The sequence below is a fragment of the Hippocampus zosterae genome, chromosome 2 (genome assembly GCF_025434085.1).
Source record: "Hippocampus zosterae strain Florida chromosome 2, ASM2543408v3, whole genome shotgun sequence".
Lineage (NCBI taxonomy): Eukaryota > Metazoa > Chordata > Actinopteri > Syngnathiformes > Syngnathidae > Hippocampus > Hippocampus zosterae.
In genome coordinates, this window is record NC_067452.1 from 31,006,692 (window position 1) to 31,032,360 (window position 25,669).

Sequence of the window (25,669 nt, forward strand, 5' to 3'; positions counted from 1 at the left end):
ATATATTTACCAGTTTTTGTCTGTCCTCCACTGACTGGTAATATTGGTCCTTCCCTTCCCGAGTTTCATCCTTCTTTTTTAGGTAGGGCTCAATGGATTTGTACTGTGCATAGAAGTTGCTCATGTCCTGGAGGAAGTTAGCATACGGTATATTATTCTAAAACCCTAAACACTATCCCAACATGGATTTTCTAAGAGTGGGGAAGTTTTATTTTTAATCAGCACTTCATAAAAATGTATAAACTTAGGAAATGTCCTTTTTTTTGCAGAAACTAAACCGCAAGTAAATGTTCTGCTCTATAAAAAAACAACACACAACTAAACAAAGTTCCAGTACTTACAGGCACAAGATCTTTGACCACGTACATGTGAGGGAGCGGGTATATTTTAGTGGCTTTGTTTGTGTTGCTGTCTATTTTGTTGAGGCATGCAAGCGTATTGCCTCCATTGATGTTCATGGCACATGAGCCACAAATACCTGGAATGAACATTACAGTAATTAGAGCAGCATTCTCAGTTTTGTGCTATTCATTTAAATGTCGTTAAGTTGTAGTGAAGAAAACAACAATAATTGGTCCCTCACCCTCACGACAGGAACGTCTGAATGTAAGCGTGGGGTCCATCTCATTCTTGATCTTGATGAGGGCATCCAGAACCATCGGACCACAGCTGTATAAAAAGAGAAACGACCGGTATTCAAAACACTGTCATACCCACTCATCCATTTTAATCATCCTGTGCATATATAATCAGGGCTACTAGTGTACTGCAGCTAAAATTGATCAGACCATACAAAACATCAAGTAGAAAATGTTACCCAAATTCCTGAAACACTCGCATTGCATTTTTGTTATATTGCAACAGTATCCTAAAATTGAGAACACCGCTCACCAATGTTCAGCCGAATTTATTTAGTGTGGTTGGGGCATTTACTCAACTGTAGAAAATGTGGGGTTTATTTCAATGGAACCATTTCCTTGCACATATACTTTCCTTTGGGTTGATATATTAATAAAAAACGGAGCAACGAAAGAATATAGAAAATCATTGCGTTGTGTACCAATTGACTGTGTGGGTGGTTAAGGTAATTACTGCCATCTCGTGGCACCCCCTCTTATTTTGTTTTTCTGAAGCACCATGTGTCACATGTCTTACGTGTTTAGGTCAACATCAAAAGTCTGCATACGGGGTTTGTCTCCAGCAGTGTCTGGATCCCAGCGGTAAATCTGGAACTTCTTTACCCGGGGTTCAGGAGCAGGTGAAGTCATGGTCTGGGCATTGCGCACCGCCTGCATCGCAGACAACAAATAACAGGAACCCTCTATAAGATTAAACTGTCAGTGAGGGAGATGTTGATGTGTAATTGAATTTATTAGTTTTTTTTCTGTCACACAACAGTAAGAGTTGACAGGTTGTGTTGCTTGTCATGACTTTAAGATGGGCTAACTTTCCACTCTTGAATCAATATTAGCCAACACTTGTAATTCTGTACAAGTAGAGGATGCAGAGTGTTAGTAATAACTTAACACATACTTTTACTTGATAACTTTAAATTCCAAATAAAAAAAATATTTAAATATTCATTCAAAAACGAATTAAACATTACAAAGCTCTTGCTCAGAGGGCATCCAATTGTGAAAGCGTCCCTAATGTGACCGTTGAGTAACTCTTTCTCATCATGCCGTCATGCCGGGCCATCCTGGATTTGGTGGCTCCTTCAAGAATTGTGCTGCCAAAGCCTAAACCCGAGCCATGGTTTAACGACATTACCCGCGCAGCTAGGCAGGAGTGTCGCAAAGCTGAACGCAAGTGGAAAAGAGACAAATTGCATGTCTCTTCTCAAATTTGGAAAGACAGCTGGCGTATCTACCAGCTCACAGTAAAAGAGGCCAAAAGAAAATATCTGTCGGACCTTATTCTAGCCAACCGTCACAACCCTCGTGCACTATTTAAAACGATAGATTCTGTACTCAAACCCCCTCTGCCTACTTGCGCGGATTCTTCAGCCGAGATGTGCAACAGATTCCTTCAGTTCTTTATTGATAAGGTCTCTACAGCTAGGATTCCGGTCCCAAATACCGCATCTGACCCCTCTGTCCATGTTCCATGTTCAGCTGTCCTAAATTCTTTTGATACTGTGTCCTTGGCGCTTTTGGAGGATGTAGTTTGCCAGACGAAGCCATCTGGCTCCCCTTGCGACTCTCTTCCCCCACGCTTCTTTCAGGAGGTTCTCCCGAGTGTTGGTGCATCGGTCTTGGATATCATCAACAGCAGCCTTTCTTCTGGTGTAGTTCCCCAACAGTTTAAACATGCTGTGGTCCAACCCTTGATCAAGAAACCTGGTCTTGATCCAGATGAGCTGTCAAGTTACAGACCCATTTCCAAACTGCCTTTCATTTCCAAAATTCTGGAAAAAGTGGTGCACATGCAGTTGAAACTTTTCTTGGATGAACATAACATCTTGGAGGTCTTCCAGTCAGGTTTCAAGACGATGCATAGCACGGAGTCAGCCCTGTTACGCGTTTCTAATGACATCCTCCTGGCAAATGACTCTGGAGACCACGTGTGTCTGGTTTTATTGGACTTAACTGCAGCATTTGATACAGTGGATCACAGTATTCTGCTGACTCGTTTGCAGCACTTGGTGGGCATTGGCGGGAGTGTTCTTGATTGGTTTAGGTCCTATCTAGCTGACAGGACCTTTTGTGTCAGCCTTGGCTGCTCTGAATCACGCACTGCTCCCCTGTCATGTGGTGTTCCACAGGGCTCAATTCTGGGGCCTCTGCTGTTCTCGCTGTATCTGCTCCCATTGGGTTCCATCTTAAGGAAACATGGTATTCCTTTCCACTGCTATGCAGATGACTGCCAGATCTATGTCCCACTGAGCAAGAAAGACACCTTCTCATTAAGGCCACTCCTATCCTGTCTGGAAGAAATCAAAACCTGGATGGCACAAAATTTCTTGAAGTTCAACGAAAAGAAGACAGAGGTGATATTGTTTGGCCCCAGTGGACCTTGTACATTCCATCCTGTAGACTTGGGCCCCCTATCTCCTTATCTGAAATCAACGGTCTCAAACTTGGGACTTAAACTGGACAGTGATTTCAAACTCGATCGGCAAATTGGTGCCGTTGTTAAATCCAGCTTCTTTCACCTTAGACAGCTGGCCAAAATAAAACCTTTCCTCTCACATGAACACTTTGAGACAGTAATTCATGCCTTTGTCACATCCCGGCTCGATTACTGCAACGCCCTGTACTTTGGAGTCAGCCAGTCCTCCATCAAGCGCCTTCAGCTGGTACAGAATGCCGCTGCTCGCCTCTTGACTGGTACTCGTAAGAGGGAGCATATAACTCCTACTTTGGCATCCCTTCACTGGCTCCCCATTCATTTTAGAATTATTTTTAAGATCCTCCTCTTTGTTTTCAAATCTCTGAATAATCTCGCGCCACCTTACCTCTCTGAGCTCATACGCCCCTACACCCCTGCCCGGCGCCTCAGGTCTGTGGACCAGTCTTTGCTAGACGTACCAAGAACTAAACTGAGGCTCAGAGGGGATCGAGCCTTTTCTGTTGCTGGTCCATCTCTCTGGAATGACCTCCCACTGAACATTCGGCAAGCCTCCTCGCTGCCCATCTTTAAATCCCTCCTCAAAACTCACTTGTATTCTTTGGCGTTTGACTCAGCATGACTTAGATTTGCTATTGTTTTTACTGCTTGGTGCTTTCTACCGCCTTATTACTTATTACTTATTACTGATTCGTCTTACTGTTTATTGTATATGTTAAATCGCTCCATGTACAGCACTTTGTATGCAGCGATGGCTGTTTGAAAGTGCTCTATAAATACTGTTGACTTGACTTGACTTGACTTTCTGTGTAACCCTTAGTGGTTACCAGGGTGAACTGCATGCTCTTGTTACATCACTTTGCTTTCTTTGTTACCAAACTGTCTTTGTGGCAATGGCGGCTGAATTTAAGAAGCGCTTCAACTTCTTTTTGCTGATAAATTTACGATGTAACTACTGTATAATATATTTACATTACACTAAAACATTTTTAAAATATTTCAGAACCTACGATATACAGTAGTTGCTATAATGAACGACTAACTACAGAGACTCTTGTACGGTACTATTATTTCCTGTGTTATTCAAATACATTTCGACGCAAAATTGATTATGATGATAAAGTATAACATTACATTGCCTCGCATGATAACGGGAACTACTGTATCCCATGTGAGCTTCCATGATATAACTTCACAGGTTCATATGTCCAGTAAAGACACATCAAAACGGGGTCTCGAAGTCGACTTACCACGAAAATGCCAAAGTTCCTTAGTGCCAAAGCATTCCGAGTCAAGGCGCCGCAAGGTATCGACATTTTTGCTCTAAGAGAGTGAAACTGTCGGCTTCAACAGAACAGATACGTAACCTTAAACCCCGCCCCAGTTCGGGTGCATTGAAATGACGCATTGAAAAAAATCGAACTCATCACCAGTGTTGCCTAGGTGATCACCATCAGCTATTTCAGACTACCGTATGACTGTTTGTCGCTACGTAAACTTATTTAAAAAACAATACTTTTTTTTTACATACACGTTTGTTTTTATTTTTTTTCCCAAGTCGGTTAACAAAAGCGTCCAATGGCAGGAATGATTATATGTCCCATAGCAAGGAAGTACGGTATATGCCACGCCTCTCAGTGGACGAGGTCACTCAGCTCAGTTTTGTGTACAGTATGACTGTACAGTTACTTTAGTAACCAAAACCTACGGACATGAAAATGAATATATTGCCAGTGTATTTAAATGATGTGAGTATATATGACCATTTCGTATATAATGTAGCGTCGCTGGGAAATTGAATGCACTCTCTGCATGCTTTGCGGCAATAAGAACGTAAATAGTGTGTCAAGGCATGCTGCGTCTACATAAATTCTTCAATCATCAGTGGTTTCGTAACTAGTTCGTATTTTATTCAATTTGCTATGATAAGTTTGGTTTTGATGTTACACCATGATTGTTCATGACATGTTGACTCATGACTTGCCAACACTTGAAGTGGGTGAGGTGACTTATCCGACCATCCAACTAGCAGCCAAATGGTCCGGTTGGGTCAAGTCAAATCAAATCAAATCAAATCAAATCAAACCAAACCAAACCAGACCAGGGTGGAATACCATTATTTGCACAAGGCAACAACACTATTCAAAAAGGTGGAGATGCACTTTATGCACTAGCATAAAGCTTTGATGTCAGGTAGGGGCATCCTGCGAGTCCCTAAATTAACGTCGGATTGCCATCAAGTGTAATTATTTCAGCAACTACTTTGGACTCCTGTACAGGTCTCTGATTCAAATATGTTTGTTACGCTGATGGCAACTTGATGATGTCGAAGTTCCACTAAATGTGAATGTTTCATGTCAGAAGTCTGAAGTTTTGCACTCATTCAGGCTGAGCGTAAAAGGAACCACCGTAATCACAAAGGCAATGTGAACTTTCAGTTCAAATTGAACGTGAGGAAATGGTGACAATGACTGTCGAATCAATGCCAGGTTGTGTCATCGTCATCTTTTACGCTTAGAAGGATAGTATGAAGAGTGTTTTTTATGGAATGGAAGTTCTGTGTCTTGCTTTCTAAGTAGGACAAATTTGCAGGCTGAGTAAATCTATGTCAAACCTGTCAAGTCGTGTTATACTTTCTCCACAGGAGGACTACAGAGTGTTAGGTCTCGGATAAACCGAGTTTAGGGGGGGGATACAAAAAGCGTAGACGAAAACAAGGTCTCCGTAGGAAAAAATAAAGTTTAATGTATCAATCGCACCGAATAAGGAGAGAACATAAAGCGCGGGTCCATAATAAGGACCAGAAGGCAAGTCCAAATGAGTAACAAAAAGCGCTTGCACAAAAGAGCAAGGAAGAAAAATAAAGACCGTAAATACAAACAAAAACTATGTATCACAAATACACGCACGAAAGCCAAATCACCAAAAGAAACCAGTACTTACTCTATAATGGGTACCAACCGAGAATTACAACGCGAAATCACGACGAGGTCAAAAGCCAACTAGTCAAAGAACAGCAAAACAGCAATGCAATAGACCAGGGGTGCCCATTAGGTAGATCCTGATCTACCGGTAGATCTAAGACAGGTCCCAAGTAGATCCGAAGAGTGTCGAGAAGAAAAAAAACAACCATTTGTGTGTTTTTGTACATGTTGGTAATATATTTTTTGTGATAATATTCACTGCACCCTAATCATCTTATCAGTCTCATTTTCACTCATTTATTTTCATTCATTCATTCATTCGTCTTCCGAACCGCTTGATCCTCACTAGGGTCGCGGGGGGTGCTGGAGCCTATCCCAGCTGTCTTCGGGCAGTAGGCGGGGGACACCCTGAATCGGTTGCCAGCCAATCGCAGGGCACACAGAAACGAACAACCATTCGCACTCACACTCACACCTAGGGACAATTTAGAGTGTTCAATCAGCCTGCCGCGCATGTTTTTTTTTGGAATGTGGGAGGAAACCGGAGCACCCGGAGAAAACCCACGCAGGCCCGGGGAGAACATGCAAACTCCACACAGGGAGGCCGGAGCTGGAATCGAACCCGGTACCTCTGCACTGTGAAGCCCACGTGCTAACCACTGGACTACCGGGCCGCCCACTCATTTATTTATTTTTTAATAAAAGAAAGCAGGTAAATCTTACATTTACAGTGGCGTGTAATTTTGTCACCGGAAGTTGTTAGCGCTCAGCAGTTTGCAATTGCAGCTTGTGATCAGAGCTGTTGCGCTCTATCTTTTATCGTCATGATTCTCATTCAGAGTTTGCTTCGTGTACAATTCACCGAGGGCACGAGCAAAGAATAGGAATCTAGGAGGGCCCAGGGAAGCACTTTAAAACGGTACGTGTGAGCTACGATAGTTAACAGGCAGCAAAAGGGCGTCGCATGCCTCTGTTTCAGGCTGTTTCTCATCATGGCGTGCGCGCGCATGTGTGTGCGTGTGCGTGTGTGTGTGTGTGTGTGTGTGTGTGTGTGTGTTAAGGGTAGATCCCGGGAGGTTAGTTGATCGAAAAGTAGCTCTTCGATCCAAAAGGTTTGGGCACCCCTGCAATAGACAATACTCCCACAACAGGTGTATGGTGGAGGAGTCCTTAAATACTGAATCTATTAATTACAGATTGGCAGCAGGTGCACCAGAAAGTCCGCTCATGCTATCTGCTGGCCAGACCGCAAAACCGAAACGTGACACAGAGGAAAGAGAAGCAGGCCTCCTTATCTTTCATCGACAATGTGTTGGAAACTGCTGTGTGTACTTCTAACCACAACTGTCACAGTGTTTGAACGCTGGGTGGAACCATGTTGGCGGGCGGAGGAACATCATTAATACACTGTGACCTTCATCTTCTTAGTGTACAGTACTGTGCATTGTTGTCAAAAATAATTTGTAAATAGCTAATGTAATTGATTCAAATGCCACTGAGGTCACATTCATGATGAGTCCAAAACTTTCCAGGAAAAATATTTAATAACCAAAAATTGTTGTCATAGATGAGGTCGCATGGGATGTCGCGATATAAGGAGAGTAGCATTTCTTCCAAAAGAAAGAGCAGCCTCAACACGTGGTATTCGGAGACGAAAGTGAATAAAGAATAATGCACTGTACAGAGGAAGTTACAATTTGTGAGGAAAGCAGCAACATGTTATACTTATACGTACATGAAAATTAAGAATGCTTTTTTAATGATATCAAACGAAGATTTTTTTTTATTTTGTCATAAGAATGTTAAAAAGTGTTTTAAATCTATGTGAAGATGAATTATTATTTTCTTTACATACTGTATGTATTCATACAAATAATTGAACAGGATTGTGGTGACAGTTAGTATTATTTCCTATGGGGGCAATGGTTTTTAAACATAAAATTGGAGGATCAGTGGGCATTGAGCAATGGATTGTTGATGATAACGTCAAACTGAGAGAGCAGGGCTCCAGACTCCGCCAAACGGGTTTAAGGTGCTCCTAAAATTTGAGACAGTCGTTGCAATTTTTTTTAACTTAACATTTGCTCTTTTTATTTTAATTATTCTCCTTTTTGTCACTGATAAACTTCTTTCACATTCCCCCCAGTCATACAGTGAAAATAAGTCAAATGAATATTTACTTTCTATTTCATTCTGAGCAACGCATACCCCACGCATAATTACGAGTGTGGTTGTACTGACACAATCAAACATCAGAGGTCACTGCTGCGCTTCAATGGCACTTTTAATAAAACAGACATTTCATCCTCACAACAGCAATGTCTGGACAGGAGGGTGGGCGAGTGGGGATCTGGTGAGGGTTCCCTGCGCTTCATGGCTGATGGTGAGATGTTTCATACAGTAAATTTGTGTGTTTTAAGTATTTCGAGTTGCCGTTGTGACGTTTAACGGACTTTTCCCTTATCCTCCATAATAAACGACAGCTTTACAAATGTGACATAGTACACTGCCTTCTGTAAAGGTGTTGTGTGTTGTGGTAATAAAGTCTACAGTGACGCAGAAGTCATATGACCCAAACAATAACCTGTGGAGTTGGGCTGTCACTATTGAATTCTTGATCTCTCGATTATAAAGGAAAAACAGATGCTTGTGAAGATAAGAAAATATTATCAGACTACTTCCATGAAGGACGACGGAAATTATAGAATATTTACTATTGAGAGGCTGAAATCAGAGGATTTGGACAATTTTAAGTTAAACAATGGCTCGAAATGGTTACTCAATTATTAAAATAGGTGTTTAAGTTGATAATGGATTTATTGTCAATTAATTGATAAATGTTGACACCTCTAGCGTAGAGTTTACGTAAAGGGGAAATCAACCCCAATTTTTTTTTTGATGATTAGAATTGTGTTTGTGGAATATGATTTAAGCAGTAAATCCACCCGTTTTTGTCCATCTCAGGGAGTTGCCACAGTTGTTCAGGGCTTACGTAACAAACAATCATGGCTCAGCTTCAGAAAACGAATGCCCTGTGATTGGTTGTTAGCTGAGCCCAGAGCAACTGTGATGTCATTTTCAGCTGAAATAAAGTGGGGGAAATGGCCACCCGTGAGATGGCTAAAACGAGTGGATTTTGCTGATGATTTCATATCACACAAATGCAATATTAATCAGAATGCCATGTTTAGACTAGTGGAGATGGATAGAACGTATTCCTCTCAATAGAACTTGGGGGTTTACTTCCCTTTTAAGAGTACATCGTGAGCAGTTGACCTCTTAAGGTCCCTGAAAAGTAAAAATAAATATCCATCCATCCATTTTCCGATCCACTTTATCCGCACAAAGGTCGCGGGGGTGCTGGAGCCTATCCCAGCCATCTCCGGGCAGTAGGCCGGGGACACCCTGAACTGGTTGCCAGCCAATCGCAGGGCACACAGAGACGAACAACCATCCGCACTCTCACCTACGGACAATTTTCGAGTGTTCATTCAGCCAGCCATGCATGTTTTTGGAATGTGGGGGGAAATCGGAGTACCCGGAGAAAATCCACGCAGGCCCAGGGAGAACATGCAAGCGCCACACAGGAAGGACGGAGCTGGAATCGAACCCGGTACTTCTGCACTGTGAGGTCGACGCGCTAACCACTTGACCACCGGGCAAATACATATATGTCTAGTAGATTTAATGCTTGACAGAGAAGATTGTTGTTAACCGTCTTCTCCATCTTTGCTGTTGTCTCCACAACGCTGTGGCCATATATACAGAATGCATGAAATCACACTGGGCTTATGCTGGCACATATCTACATGCGTGATCCGCAAAACAGGGGTTTCCACACCACGATGAGAGGCCGCTAGCTACCAGCTAGCTCACAAGCTAATCTTTAGCCAACTAATAATAACTTAGTAACTCAATTGCCACTGATGTGAGTGAAGGCATTGAAGTTCTAGGTGGTGAGGAGAGACTAAATGCCTGATGCCAAATTGTGTGACTAGGATCCATTGTCGTCATGCCTCACCAAAAATCTGAAAAACCTATATGGTGAAAAACAGTTTCACACTATACACAAATGAGTGCTAGCTAATTCTCAGTCTTAGCACGGTTTCAGCTGTGTCTTTAAACTTGTAGAATGTATTGAGAAACATATCTGAATTCACTTTACAGAATCTTTAATCCGTATTGTGCTGTGTTTGGAGTAATTTCCTTAGTTTGTGTTATCTTTTTCATTGGGTAGTTATGCTTGAGCTCTGTGAATTCGAGGAGTTTACTGGCTGGGCAACACAAAAGTGAGAAAAATGAAAAGGTATCTACGTACATGAAAACAGGAAGCACACATCTCCTCCTGTGTAGTCTCAGAAATGATAATTATATGTAGCAAAGAGAACCCAAACCACAACCCTTTTCGTTCCCTCTCTCTCACATATTTACATGGAAAAAAATATTACATTCAGGTAATTCACTATAAAGCTAATTCATCTGTGTTTTTGTTTTTGTTTTTTTTGGCAGAATTTAACATGGTATCACATCCAGTTTTCAAACAGATTCATCTTCCTGTTCTGCTGCTATAATTTGGACCCAACAAGCCAATCGTTATCGATAAACAAGTCATCAAACCCACTTCCTCTTTTTTTGTTATGTTTTTAACCCCCCAGTCTATATTTATACCTATGTACACAAGCAGTAATCTAACATCACAAAAACCCACCCACCCAGGAGTTGCATTCACCCACCCACCCCAAAGCAACAACTCTCCCACCCAAAATAAAAAACGGAAACACTGCCCACATCGTACCCTGTTCTAAAAGAGCATGCCAAGTTAAACAATCAACACAGAAAATGTCTCTATACGGAAAAAAAAACACCCTTAAAAATGTTTTGTTTTGTTTTTGTCCCTGCTCCCAAAATGTTGGACCCAACTTGCTTCAATTGGGAATTTCATTTTTCTGATGTTGATGGGGGCCTGCTTCGGACTGCGGAAAATTCTCTTGGGGCTCTTCAGAGGGTAACGTTATGCAGGGTGCATGGGGATTCCTGTGAGGCCACGTGCCGTGAAATTTGGGGGCGGGTGAAAGAAGGATTCCAGCCGGACACGCTCAGATTGGTTGGTTGTGATTCTGCTGTTGAGTCAGAGATGACGGGGGCTTGGGTGGCCATTGTGGTAGAGCTTCTGCTTGATATGCACCATGTTGCCACTTGAGTCGTCTAACTGTCGGAGCTGGGCCCTGCGACGCAACTCTCGAAGGTTGCAGAACTGTGGCAGCCATGACCAGGATGGCGTATCTGGAGAAGAGAGATGCGAGACGGTATAATGCTCTGATTACATTGCTGTTGTGTGAGTGTGTGTGTGTGTGTGTTTTTCTGGGTACAACACAGGATTGTTCCGATTACAGAAGTGACAATTTGGTGAACTACACAAATGACATGATCAAATTTTTAAAATTGAATCCACTTCCAAGCACAACTTCCTTGCAGCTTTTCGTGTGTTGGGAGGGGCTACTTGCACACAACGACCCAGAATGGCTTGCATAAAAGTTTCACTCATTTGCGCAGCATAAAAATGACTTATTGCACTCGCACAGACTTTGGACTGGAGTGGCTGAGGTCGTTTAGCCCCCAGCTTCTACATCGCTCTAATAACATTTAATTCTGGGAAGTACAAGGGAGCTTTCTCACACCGGCAGAGTGCACAGTCCTGGATTTATTTCTTGTGATATCCTATCATAGATATGAAGGTTGAAATTAGATTGCAGCCCAGCAGTCAAGAGAACTTTTTGTCTTCTTGGGAAGGATATGAGCTGTGAATGTACAACGAGGCGGCACAGTGGTCGACTGATTAGCACACCAGCCTCACAGTGCAGAGGTGGAGGGTTTGATTCCGGCCGACCTGTATGGAGTTTACATGTTCTCCCCGAGCCTGCGTGGGTTTTCTCCGGGTACTCCGGTTTCCTCCCACATTCCGAAAATATGCATGGCAGGCTGATTGAACACTCAAAATTGTCCCTAGGTGTGAGTGTGAGCATGGATGGTTGTTCGTCTCTGTGTGCCCTGCGATTGACTGGCAACCGGTTCAGGGTGTCCCCTGCCTACTGCCAGAAGACAGATGGGATAGGCTCCAGCACCCCCCACGACCTTTGGGAGGACAAAGCGGATCGGAAAATGAATAAATAAAAGAATATATACACACAAGCGGTGAATATCTTGATCATCTTGCCAATAAAAGACCTTTCGATACATATCTCAAAACATGGGGTGTGATACAATTCAAAGTATTGGATTTGGTTTGACTTGATGCACTCACATCAAAACCGATTTTCTCATTCAAATCGGTTTTCATCTCATGACAAGTGGAAAGCTGTTCATTTGAGATGAGGCATTTATTTATTCAACTGAATGACACAATGCGATTATCTAAGGTCAGTCTAGAGGGAGAGAGGACACTAAATTGTAAAAAAGTAGCTGGAGTAACACGTGAAAAACAAGAATCTCAGAATTCAAAAATGTATAAAACATTCAACTAGAGTTCTGCGCGACATCGTCAATTTGATGACATAAAAGCCACGTAGATGTGGACCGCTGGCCACCTGGATGCCAACACTAATGAATTTTGGGCGTGTGAGGTGAGGAGTGGGGCAGAGATGTTCACTTTTCAATCACTCAGGTTTTAAAGTGAAGGAGGTGAGGCGAGGCCCTGGGAGACGGGAGGAGGGAACAGCCGAGATCACAATTGGCCCAGCTAACAGATGAGTGGGAGGAGGAGGAGGAGTGGCGGCCATGGTGGTGAAGTTGAGCGAGGATGGGGTGTGTGTGCGTGATGTAGGGGGGGGTGAGTTATTTATAGCTTTGAATGGGCCATGCTGTCCACAAGGACTGTTCTGAAGGGTATCCAAAGGAAATGGGGGGCAAGCAAAGACAGGTCTCTCATCTGAATAGAAGCGTGGAGATGATAATGCATGGCCTGGAATATTGATTGTATTTTATAAATTTTTTTATGATTTTAAGTTGAGGGCAGGCACTTAACTTTTGTTGTCTTGTTTTTGTTTCCTTCTTGCCATCATATAAAAATGAGGTGGAGAGGCAATCGCAACAGCCTCATGTGTTTGTGCACACATATGTGTGTGTGTACATCTTCCTCACTTGCCATTCCAGCTGTTCACTCACTCTCAATCTATTTTTAGAACGGGTGGAGGAGAGAGCGGTGTGTAAGTGGGGGTGGAGACGTGACAGCACCTTCATCCTGAGCCTCTCGCCACCGCACACACACACACACACAGAAACGCGCACACACACACACACACACACACACACACACACACACACACACACACATACACACACACACACACAGGGGGCATTCCCAACCTGCACAAAATGAAAAAATCATCCTCTGCGGCTGCTTCCACTTTTTGAGTGCTTTTGCATTTCTGTCCACTAATGCACTGAATGTTGTATCCGACACTCATAGGTGACTCTGTGTATCCTAACATTTTGTATTACAAAGTATGATAACTATCTAGTATCAACATTAAATACATGCAGTGTATAATGGGTATTTTATTGTTTCACTTTTTTGTCCTTCTTTGTGGTTCAATGGACAAGAATGAATAGAATTGCAATCCAATCTTGTTATTATAGTTAACGAAGACTAACAAAATAACCAACACTAAAATTAAAAAAACATTTTCATATCTTGCGATTGGCTGGCAACCGGTTTTGGGTGTCCACCGCCTACTGCCCGAAGACAGCTTGGATAGGCTCTAGGATCCCCCGTGACACTAGTGAGGATCAAGCGGTTCGGAAAATGAATGAATTTTCATATCTTTTAAAAAACAAAAATTAACTTATGCTTTATAAATCAAACAAAAGTTATAACTATAGTTAAAATGTCCTTAGTTTTAGTCTTTGTCTATTAATATCATACGTGAGCTTGAACAAGTATTTATTTCGTTGTTGCTGTACGTCCATACAGAAAAAGGTCAAACAGTCTTCTGGGGATTTCCTTTACTTTATTACACATCAAAATGAAAAGAAAAAAAATTACCATGAAAAATCCAAAACTATTCTAACTGCTTGAGCTACGTGTTTCAGTCATTCAGTGACCACACTAGTAAATCAAAACATCAAATAATGTTCCTCCATTGAAATGAATGAAAATGGAAAGTAATCCATCCCAGCCTAAAGACCCAACATTTTTGTGTCTGAAATAGCTCTCTGTATAATATACTTGATATAAACATAGTGTGGGCAGCCCGGTAGTCCAGTGGTTAGCACGTCGGCTTCACAGTGCAGAGGTACCGGGTTCGATTCCAGCTCTGGCCTCCCTGTGTGGAGTTTGCATGTTCTGCCCGGGCCTGCGTGGGTTTTCTCCGGGTGCTCCGGTTTCCTCCCACATTCCAAAAACATGCGTGGCAGGCTGATTGGACGCTCTAAATTGTCCCTAGGTGTGAATGTGAGCGTGGATGGTTGTTCGTCTCTGTGTGCCCTGCGATTGGCTGGCAACCGATTCAGGGTGTCCCCCGCCTACTGCCCGAAGACAGCTGGGATAGGCTCCAGCACCCCCCGCGACCCTAGTGAGGATCAAGCGGCTTGGAAGATGAATGAATGAATAAACATAGTGTAGAAACTTCATGAAATAGAACGGAAAAGATTAAACAAATTGTGCCTCAGGATTTAATGCTACATTCCATTGTGCTGCTCCTCAGAGTATGCCCGCCAGGGGGAGGCAGTATAAAAGCTTCCTGTACATCCGTGCAGTCATAAAGAAGATCAGGGTCGTTTTTCTACTATTATTGTAAATGACCCAGTAAGATCCTGTAAGATTAGTCACTTATTGTCGAGAATAAAGAATATATGCCTAGCGGTATTATTAAACTCTCTAAATGTGTTGTGTTCAAATGCGTTGCTTCTAAACCCGCATCGATGCTAACTCTTAGCATCGATATGGGTAGCATTTGGCTACACAGTGTTTCCATGAAGAAAAAATAGGTTGTTTTAAAAATAAACAACATTTTTTTAATTCTAATGTGACAGCTGACTTCTACTGAGAATGTCATGAAACATCTTGAAGCCAAACTGATACTTATTGTAAAGTGAGTTGAATTGAGTTCACTGCCAGTGTACACCGCTTGTACAGTATTTCAAGGTTTCCCTCACAAAGGAAAGCAAAAAATCTGCCCAAATGTAACCTCAGAACTCTCAGGTAAATGTGAATGCTGCCTTTATGTGTTTTACTCTACCCTAAGAATAGTAAAATGTTAGAAAGTATAATGCACAAATTATTTCACAACTAAAATCAATTGTTACTTGCTTTGATCAACTGTACAGTACAACTGTGTGTACAGTAAACAAAGACTTTATGATGGGAACGGTTGTCCCTGGAATAGAATATTTTTATTTTCATTCTTTCCTATAGAAAAAAAACACAATTTGAAATCCCCAAAGGTTTGAGGTTAATCAGCATCACCAACATTTCTACTCATTAAAAAAAATGGAGGGACTGAAGCCCCAGCTTGCACAGAATGTTCTGTCATCATGGATGTTTTTTTCCCCCTGCCAATTTGTGCCAAACGACTGAAAACATTCCATATTTAGATACAAAAGCAGATGGTGGTTCCAACGTAAGAATGTTGTGGATGTTGTATTATGCAGCTCAGTGGCTATTGTGTAATCAGAGAACACATTGAGCAACTATCAGGGAAAAGGAAAATAAAGGCACAGATATGCTTAATTCGATCCAAGCATATGGCGTGAAAAGATGATGATGTTGATGATGATGCAGATTGTGGGACTGGGGTCACCGTTAGGCCATATACAAAGGAGGGGAACAAAAATTGGTGGTGGAGGGCCAGAAAGGCCCTCTTTGCTAGCCTGAACAATACCGGAAGCATGACTTGTATTTACATCTGTGTACTTTCTGAAACTAAAAAAAGAACTAAGGGTGACACTGGAGTCAAATAATTAGTACTGTGGGTACTGAACTGTCACTGATAGTAAAGGGCTTCACTCGCCCGACTTTAGTGCGCTGTGTAGGTTCATTTTGCACTCGGTGACGGCCTAAAAATGAGTGTAAATGACTCTCTGTCTCTATTTGTGCCCTGTGTTTGACTGACATCCAGTCCAGTGTCGTCTACCTTTCACCCAAACTCAGCTGGGATGGACTCCAGGGTATACAATTGAGAAAATGGATGAATGGATGGAAATTTGACTTTGGAGAAACAGAAATTGGATCCTGCGGTGCTCGTACTTCTATCCTCTTGTCATACATGCATTAATGTATTTTACATTTCATCTCATTAGATGTACAGGTCACTGACATAGAGTTTAATAAAGCTCTAAAAGAAGCGTCAAAATGTGCACCACAGAGAATTTACAGCTCACGAAGTGCCACTTGAGCAATATTTGAACTGACAAGGTTGCTCGGATGAATGACCAATTGTTTTGACAGCAGATAATCATCAGCGAGATAAAATGTCCATTTTCTCTGCATCTGTGCGCCCAAATTTTGTTTTGATATCGACTTGATCCTTTGAGAAAAGGAAACATAAAGTCTGACATGTTGCTCATTGTTAATATTGAGATGATGAGAGATGCAGGTTACTTTTACAGAAATAATGTTGGGACTGTATAGGCCCAAGCCATGACAATATTTCCCATCTTACTAGCATTAGCTTAATGCTCACATTCAGAGGGAAATACCTGACACTAACGGGCTAATGGATATTAACATCCCTATTACGGTCATTTTAAACCATCAAGCAACTGTTGCATTAGCATAAAAATGTCAGTAACACATACATATAGAACAAATAACAATATCGACTCAATTGACTGAATCAAGGGCCACCTCTGTCACATTACTGTCACCGTCAGGCTAAGGTGTGAACACCGGCAAAGTAGGTGCACTCGGTGAAGTTTAGTTCAGTAAATTGAGGCATCCGGGGAAGATACATTTTTGGGGTGTAGACAAATCTAGCTAACTCCACACTGGGAGAAAAGGGCCGGGGAATAATATTGTACATATGTCGAAAGTGAGCCGGACGACTGCTGATGCTAAATTAAGGCGCATACCCTTTTTACATTGAGCGTGTGGGGGGTTGATTCATGCTGAATGCCAAAGTGGGACCTCGCCCACAAAAAATAGGGGGAAAAATGGTGAAAAAAAAGTTTAACGGTGCCAGTATGTTCCCTTCACAGCATCTTTAAGATAAATTGCCATTTACAACCGACAGTTTTATTGTTTACATGTTTTACTAACAGTGGTTAAATCATCTGTACACTTGTCAAAATGCTTGTACAGTTAATGGAGGCTGGAGCAAATTATTTCTATTTTCAATATTTCCTCATGACAGCTGCATAGAATGAGTCAATATTCACCATGTCAAATTATCAAACGTCACACTGTCTGTAGTGAAAGTCGAGTGGGTCCAGGACCAAAGGGCACCTTACCGTAGTAGCGGCTCGACCTCCAGGCCCTGACGGCGCAGTGCAGGATGCCGTCCAGCCACAGCAAGAGCCAGCTGATGCAGAAGCCCAACAGAAGACCCAGCATCAAGTCCATCTCCTGCTTGGTCACACTGTCACTGACAAAGTAGTTCTCTGAGGAGTCCACCAGGGAATGGTCCCCATCGTACGGAATGACATAGTGGACATGATGCCTGTGCGAAAAGAGGGATGCCTGTTAGATCTACTGTGTGCTATGTACAGGTCTGTTCAAAAGCCTTGTAAGGCTTAAAGGGGAAGTCACATAAAATATTTTACAACCATTTTTATCGATCTCAGGGAGCGGCCATTTTGTCTTGGACTGCCACTTCCATAACTTTCACGGCACACCTGTTTTCTGGGTCTGGTCAAGTGACGTTCGGAACCTGAGCCCCTAGGCATTGTGGTGTCATTTTCAGTTGACAACAAATGGCAGCACAGGACAAAATGGCTACCCACTGGAATGGATAAAAACTCGTGGATTACCGGTATTCTGCTTCTTCCACAATGCAATATCCATCACAATACCGTCTTTAGACTCGTGGGGGTGCTTAGAACATATTACTGTCAAGAACATTTTTGATTTGCCTTCCGCTTTAAGTCTGTACTAATGTTATGAATGTTCCAAAGAGTTCTTTGGACAGTTAAGCAGTACTGAAGTAAGATAGTCACTTCAATAGGACACATACTGTTGTTAGCAATAAATTAGCACCAATGTTATCTGTAGAAAGCTTTTCACCCTCTAAAATGTAATTATATTAATGATCTCAATATACAGCCATCCATTTTCTGTACTATTTGCAGCATATCCTATCTTAGCAAGAGGCAGACTACACCCCAGATGGCCACCAGTCAATCACAGGGCACATAAAGACAATCATTCACACTCATATTCACACCATCACTTAATCAGCGGACCCACTACACTATTAATGACATAATACACCCTGTATTATGTCATTAATAGTGTAGCCCATAAAATTATAATAACGTGTTACTACTGTCTTAGCCATCCAGTTTTCTACAGTGCTTGTTTTCATTTAAGAACCATTTACACTCCCATTCACACTTATGCACCAGCATCCTCAATTGTCAGGATGTCTGGAAGTTTTCTGGACAGAATCATAATCATGATGTGAGACAGATGCGCCACTGAAGGGAAACGCCCGCCGCTCCAGCTGGGACTCAAGCACATGCAAAAAGAATGTGACACTCAATGAACCTCACAAGAGCTGAGATTCAAACCCAGAACCTCTCGACCACTTCTTAATTCAATGACCCAAAAAAAAAGCTATTGAAAATTAAAAATCTTCATGATAAGGTACTCAAATTTACTCTATGTTGTCCCCATACCATGGAAAAAAATTCTCCACAGGAACCCCCCCAAAAAACCTCTGTGACTGTGAGGAAGACATGCAAACTACCCCATCACTGGGCTGACGCCCGAGTTGAACTACCTACTATCTAAATCTGAAACTTTTCTTGTTACCTCCCTGTAATCATTCATGCTCTCACAGATGTGTCATCCCTTTCTGTCACTGCAGATTTCATTCTTCGAACACAGTCTCTCGAGTCTTGTTCTATTTGGTCAAATTCCTTTGAGCCTTTGATAGTTTGTTCTTCCTGATTGTTTCATGTGTGGCTCTCGCTTTCAACGTTTGATTAAGTCTTCAGCTCCGATTTGCATGCTGTTGATTCCCATTTTAATTGGAAATCTAATCCTGGAAATCAGAGCCTTCATTCTGAGTGAGAAGTGCCACCAAATTCCATTCACACCAAAACACATCTTCATCGGGTTTGGCAAACAAGAAGCTTCATTGTCATTCAGTTGAACACCAGTCAAGCGCACACCGAATGGTATTAGACATTGCATCTTGGCATGCAGTATTCTAATATGAAGATAAATGTGCTAATACAAGCACAGTATTCCAAACAAGCTTCATTTTGATCCCTATAAAATCTAACATCAATACTTATCAATTCAATCCATAACATGTAGCAAGACAATATTTGCATCTAACATGCGTATCCATATATTTTGTAATGTGTTCAATAATTTTTGCAACAAATCTGTCATTCATGTTGGAAGAATACTTGCTTAGCATAGTTGCTGTGGATAATGTTTTTTGCGATATTTGCAAGCTCTTAACCAAACCTTTTCCAATATGTACTGTATATTTTGTAAGAGATGAAGAAAGATTGTTAAAATGCCTTAAAATGTGAACAGGTGAATTAAAAGAAAAAACAAAGAAACAAACAAGCAGCCAGCTGACGTATGCGAGGCTTCATCGAACAGCAGAGCGATAGCGGTTGCCAAATAAAGTGACACTGACTGCGCCCTCCAGGCTGACAAGGTGAGTCATGTGGGCACCGTGACACGTCCACATTCCTCAGGTGGACCAGCCCACGTCTGCACAAGTCACGCGCCAGACAAACTGACCGAATATCGATGGGGCGGCCATTCGTATGCGTACTCGAGTGATGTAAACAATGACCGACAAGGAGCAACACACTCACTGGCCACAATAACAGGTACACACACCATATATGATCAATTAAAAAAAATATATACACACACACACACACACACACTAATATATATATATGTATATATATAGTTTCCAACTGCCCACTTCATGGTGCAGATGTCCGCTCCGCCCGTCACGTTTTCGAGGTGATGGAGGACCCCAAAAAGCAGTCAGGAGGGAGCTTGTCTAAACAGATGTGTTTTGAGGCCTAATAGAGACCTGAGTCTTTAACTGCCTGAATATCTTACTAACCAAAAGGGTTGAACCTTTTGTACATGTGTGTGACAGTTACAAATTTAAAAAATTGCTGATCATATCGCTCAGTCAATAATGTTTTTATGATGACAGCATATTAATGGTTTATTTTTACTTCCCTTATTTTTTATGGAGTAAAAAAAATGTTGCTGAAGCCAAGTCAAATTGTGTTCAACCTTAGAGAATTTACTGTATTCTCTAAATGGCAGCTTCCGCCGGCATTCCAAAACATGTTAAGTTAATTGTTGACTCGGAATTGTCCATATATTGGTTTGATTGTGCGAGTGGATTGTTGTTCGTCTATTTGTGCCCTGCGACGTGCTGCCAACCAATCCAGGGTGTATTCACCCAAGCAGCTGGGCAAGGCTCCAACTCATCTGCGACCCCAAATAGGGATAAGCGCAATAGACATTGGACAGAGTCACTCTGTGATTCGTACCTCAAATTTTCCGAGGGACACAGTGGGTTAAAATATGAGGAACGGCTTTGTTATCATGCAGTCCTGTTCTACACAGGCTACAACCTCGATAATAAGCACATAGTTACATTAGTACTTTTGATTAATAGGTTCAGCCACGTCACTCCTGTCCTGTCATCCTTGCACCATAGCTAATTTTAGGATTTTCTTTCTTTTTATTGTCGTGTTCAGTGACTGCTCTCTGCCTTTTACAAAATACTTAAGGTTGCTTGCAAAAAAATTAAAACTAAAGGTAATAGAGCCTGGCAGTCCGTTGCCCCCCCAAATTATGGAACGTGCTTCCTTTTTGAGTGAAGATAATTGGAAATGACTAAAAAGTAGTTCAAAACACATTTGTTTTGGCAAACATTCCAGTAATACAAGATTGTTTTGAATGTTTTGGGCTTCTTTGGGGAGGGGATTTTTATGTTTTTTATTTTTATTTGTGTTTTTTCTTGTGCTAAAGGGAGATTTTGCTATTTAAAAAAAAACACTTTTGTCATTTTGCAAAAACAGTCATTTAAGTTTGCTGTAATATATAATGAATATGATCTTTAGAGAAAAAAGTCTACCTGGCCTCTCTTGGGCTCTTTGCCCCTCCACTATAATGTATTATAAAAGAGACCACTATCAGCAAACTCTTCCTCATCATTTGAATAGAGTATGTTGCAGGGATATATCTAAGAAATGTAGGATAGCAGCCCTCGGGGACCGGAGTTTGACACCTGTGGCGTAGGCTGAAACCACAGCTTATCAAGTCAATGCCCTTTTTTACAAGTCAAATCCATTTCCACAAACACACTCACTGACAGATCAACACAAGATTCATCACCTCAAATGAAGAGAATGAAAAGAAAACAAAAACAACGATTACTACTATGACTACAAACTAATCGGATAATAATGACTGTATTAAAAGCATGGCAAAGAGTGAATTAAAAAAAACTCATCCTTTAACTGTAAAATGTAAAATTCTGAATTGTATGCATGACTATTCTATTAGTATCTCAGAAAAGTGCTAGATAAATACAAGTGAGTTACCTGGGGTGAGGTCAAAATACCCCCAATCCCCTTTGTAAAGATGCTGTTATATTAAAAGCATTATTTTGTCTGCTAAGGCAGATTTTTTCAATACAGCACTTGTGTTCAATAGTGTACCTAATCCTGTGGCAAATATAGTGTATATACAGCCTGCTGTTTTAATGTCAAATTCAGTGTGTGAATGGATGCAACAGTCCAGAAAAGAGGACAATGTCTGCCCTGCAGTATCTGACACCCTTCCAGTTAATAGAAATGCATTCTACTGCACATTAATGAATACATGGATGAGTTGATTGCTCCTGCTGCTGCTGCTGCTGCTGCTGCTAACCCCGCCAACACTCAACATTACACTCTCTCTTACCACATCTTCAACCTCATCCACCACCCTTTTATCGTAGCCAGCTTTCATTTTTGATGCCCGCATCGAGTGTATGTGCACTTGAAGCTCACCTTTTTATTGCGCCTCCGACAAACACCTTGGCAAGGCTGCATGCAGCAAAGGCGTATACAGTCGACGCATGCAAAACACGCCTCGACCACCAGTGCATGTCTTCTGTGTTGGAATAAACGGAGGCAGCAGACAGCTTTGCGGAGCCCCCATTCTCCCCCCACCCCCGACACACCGGGCCTCCCCATAACAAATCAACGGGTAAAGCATGAAAAGAAGAGAATCGTGCGCGCGCGCACACACACACGCCCACACACACACACGCCCGCACACGACGGCGTTTATTACCTTCCACAGTTGCAGTGACAGACGCGGTCCTCCCCTCGTAGATGTGGCAGGATGTAGTTGTGGAAGCGATCAAGTAGTGCGTTCATGTCCATTAAACAGGCGATCGCCTGAAAACACACATGCCAGTCAGCTGGGACATGACGAGCAAATTTTTAGAAAGGGGGATCTACTGTATATTCTCTCACAAAAAAAAGCACAAGACAAAAATATCCCTCGCGAGGAGAGGTTAAAAAGAGAGAGAAGACCATCCAGATTCTAAGATGAGCAGGAGGAGGATGGGGAGAAGAAGGAGGAGGCATGGATGAAACTTGATTATTTATTTATGAAGGAAGGTGATTGTAAAAGCAAGCAAACTTAAATTGACCGTCTGGAAGGTTGTGTTTGATTCAACTCGAATTAGTAGAACCCCTCTACCATGCGTCGGGGGGCATGTGTCGGGTGTGTGTCTTACCATGACAACTGAAGCACCCAGAATCATAAAAATCATGGTGGTTGTGATCATATGCATCCAAACTTCCAAACTGGCCCACCACTGGTCCTCTCTCTCTCTCTACTCCGGCTGGGCTCTGCAGGGCTCTCCCTCCTCATGGAGCCGCCGCACAGCCCCTGGCTCCCGGTGTAGACTACCCCGGGTACCCCTCCCTCCCTGTCTTACTCCTCCGGTGTCCTCCTCCGTTCCACGGGAAGCAGAAGCGGGCCCTCGCCGTCCAACGACACCCCCTCGCCGGTGTCTCGGATGCGGCTCAGCGGCTGTCTCCTAATTAAGAATGCAAAAAGATCCGATCTTTTCTCAATCCATCTTGAAAAATCAAATGGATAAAAATGAAAAGGTATCCTTGCAAAAAGAGATGCCTCGCTCTCCGTTCTCCCTCCGCCCGGGATATTCCACCTCAGTACCGGCAAAGTGTGTCCTCCATGGGGCCAAAACGGTGACTTTCCCCCGGATGGATGCGTCAAAAATGTGCACTGACGACTCCCCTCTCGGTCGACATGGGGATGGACAAATTCTGCGAGCTGGTTAGACTCACGCTGTGCCCTGAGTCCAGGACCGAATCAAGCTGTACTGATGCCCGGAGCCACAAGCACATGACGACTAACCCATCCTCGATCCACCAGCAGTAGCGGCTCAGACCAAGACCAGCAACCACTCCAACGACGGGGCGCGCACGCCACTGCATGGTGGGCGGCGTGGAGGGGACGGAGGGGTGGAGGAGGGCTGGGTTAATGCTTCGCTACACACACAGGACATTTTATTAGGTACACCTACACAATTAAATGGCATGCAAAATTGAGTTTTTTGCAGTTGTCCTTAGCGCAGTGCGTCTCAATTATTTTCCGTTACGCCCACCAAGGAAGAACGAAGCATTGCGCGCGCCCCCGACTCTGCCGCGACTATAAATAGTATCGTTTGATTTTTAGAAGTACACTTTTAATTTTTAATATAATATTTATAATTATTTTTTAGAAGTACACTTTTGCATGACATTGTATCCTTATTCATATTCAAGAAAAAAAAAGAAAAGGAAATAAATGAACTTTAAACAAACAATACTGGAAATGTATTATTATCATTGTTTTTCAGTGTGTAGTAGAAAGGATTTGAAGTGCATCAATTTGACTGAGATAAAAACAATTGAATGCCACTTGAATTATACTATATATAAAATATATATGGCAGGCTGATTGAACACACTAAATTGTACCTAGGTGTGAGTCTGAGTGTGCGTGGTTGTTCGTCTCTGTGTGCCTTGCGATTGGCTGGCAACCGGTTCAGGGTGTCCCCCGCCTACTGCCCGAACGACGGCTGTGATAGGCTCCAGCACCCCCCGCAACTCTAATGAGGATTAAGCGGATCGGAAAATGGATGGATGATGCCCCTTCCCCCCAAAAGAAGTATTTCAGTGGCCGCCAATTAGCCAAGGATTTTCACTATTCACGGGCCGGTCCTTATCCCTTGTGAATGGGATAAGGACTCGGCCCGCGGCCCGGATCCGGCCCGTTGGCCCGCCGAAGATTGGTGCACAATTAAGGTTTGATTGCATTCATTTCGTTTGGACTTGTAATGACAGGTATATTAACACCAGGTAGCGCAGTTAGGTCAAGTTGTAGAGCACAGGGAGGGAGTGGAAGACGAAGAAAGAGGGAGAGAGTAATAACCATGGAAGGGAAAGTGATATTCATTCATTCATTCATCTTCCGAGCCGCTTGATCCTCACTAGGGTCACGGGGGGTGCTAGAGCCTATCCCAGCTGTCTTCGGGCAGTAGGCGGGGGACACCTTGAATCGGTTGCCAGCCAATCGCAGGGCACACAGAAACGAACAACCATTCGCACCCACACTCACACCTAGGGACAATTTAGAGTGTTCAATCAGCCTGCCACGCATGTTTTTAGAATGTGGGAGGAAACCGGAGCACCCGGAGAAAACCCACGCAGGCCCGGGGAGAACATGCAAACTCCACACAGGGAGGCCGGAGCTGGAATCGAACCCGGTACCTCTGCACTGCGAAGCCGACATGCTAACCACTGGACTACCGGGCCGCCCGGGAAAGTTATATGTATTTGGTTAAACGAAGCAGGTAACAAAGTACGAAACATTCATGAGACGCCTGGAGTCGGAAAGACTCAAATCTACAAGACTTTGAAAAACAAGGAAGCGATTCTTACTCAGTCCGATTCTGAAACTTTCCGCAAACTGGACCGCTAATAAGAGTCAGAGAGCAGTCAAATGTGTAGAACGTGAACAACAAGGGGCTCAGTACACATCCTTGAGGAGAACCGGTGCTGAGTGTGATGGTGGAGGAGTTATATTACATTATTACTGGCATACAAAGACATTGTGCTATCTTCTTTATTTTCTATTTCTAACTTTGGCCCGGCCCTCCACAATATTTTCTGCTTCTCATTTGGCCCCCACGGGAAAATAATTGCCCACCCCTGCTTAGACTTTAGTGAAACAAATTCCACCCCGCTGTAAGTTTCAAGCCTTTTTGTGTCATTTATTGTCATATATCAACAGTCAAATCTATTCACTCTTTTGACTTTACTTACTAGAGAGGCCTGTAAAATGAGAGTTTATGTGCTATACAGTCATGTTCATGATACATAAACCTCTCAAGCTTTCAAGCGGTTATTTCAAGGCTCACTCATGCGTCATGTATACGGACAAATGTAACGATGAG

At 42.6% G+C, this 25,669-nt stretch overlaps 2 protein-coding genes across 4 annotated transcripts in view; both read right to left on the minus strand.

The window, feature by feature from the left end:
* The window catches only part of LOC127596861 (succinate dehydrogenase [ubiquinone] iron-sulfur subunit, mitochondrial-like), a 154,397-nt gene extending 149,910 nt beyond the window's left edge, over positions 1-4,487 (minus strand). For both annotated transcript variants that reach the window (XM_052059828.1, XM_052059827.1), the window contains exons 1-5: positions 4,320-4,487; positions 1,156-1,289; positions 584-669; positions 342-478; positions 11-127 (exon numbers count right to left, since the gene is read on the minus strand). In XM_052059828.1, the coding sequence (XP_051915788.1) occupies positions 11-127; positions 342-478; positions 584-669; positions 1,156-1,289; positions 4,320-4,385 (540 nt within the window). In that variant the 5' untranslated portion in view covers positions 4,386-4,487. The remainder of the gene's footprint in view (positions 1-10; positions 128-341; positions 479-583; positions 670-1,155; positions 1,290-4,319) is intronic.
* A 3,772-nt stretch (positions 4,488-8,259) lies between these two features.
* On the minus strand, positions 8,260-23,788 carry tmem240a (transmembrane protein 240a). Of its 2 annotated transcripts, none has more exons than XM_052059844.1 (4): positions 23,144-23,788; positions 22,489-22,595; positions 17,439-17,647; positions 8,260-11,276 (listed from the first exon to the last, which is right to left on the minus strand). In XM_052059844.1, the coding sequence occupies exons 2-4, from the start codon at positions 22,578-22,580 to the stop codon at positions 11,122-11,124; spliced, it is 456 nt and encodes a 151-aa protein (XP_051915804.1). In that variant the 5' UTR covers positions 22,581-22,595; positions 23,144-23,788; the 3' UTR covers positions 8,260-11,121. The 2 variants fall into 2 exon arrangements, with proteins under 2 accessions (XP_051915804.1, XP_051915803.1); XM_052059843.1 differs by having other exon boundaries at positions 22,940-23,784.
* Positions 23,789-25,669: the final 1,881 nt, after the last annotated feature.

Coding starts and splice junctions, on each gene's coding strand:
- tmem240a (XM_052059843.1), bottom strand. CDS start 22,996: ATGCATATGATCACAACCACCATGATTTTTATGATTCTGGGTGCTTCA. Junction 22,596..22,939: donor TGGGTGCTTCAGTTGTCATG/GTAAGACACACA, acceptor GTGTGTTTTCAG/GCGATCGCCTGTTTAATGGA. Junction 17,648..22,488: donor TGTCACTGCAACTGTGGAAG/GTAATAAACGCC, acceptor CTTTTCGCACAG/GCATCATGTCCACTATGTCA.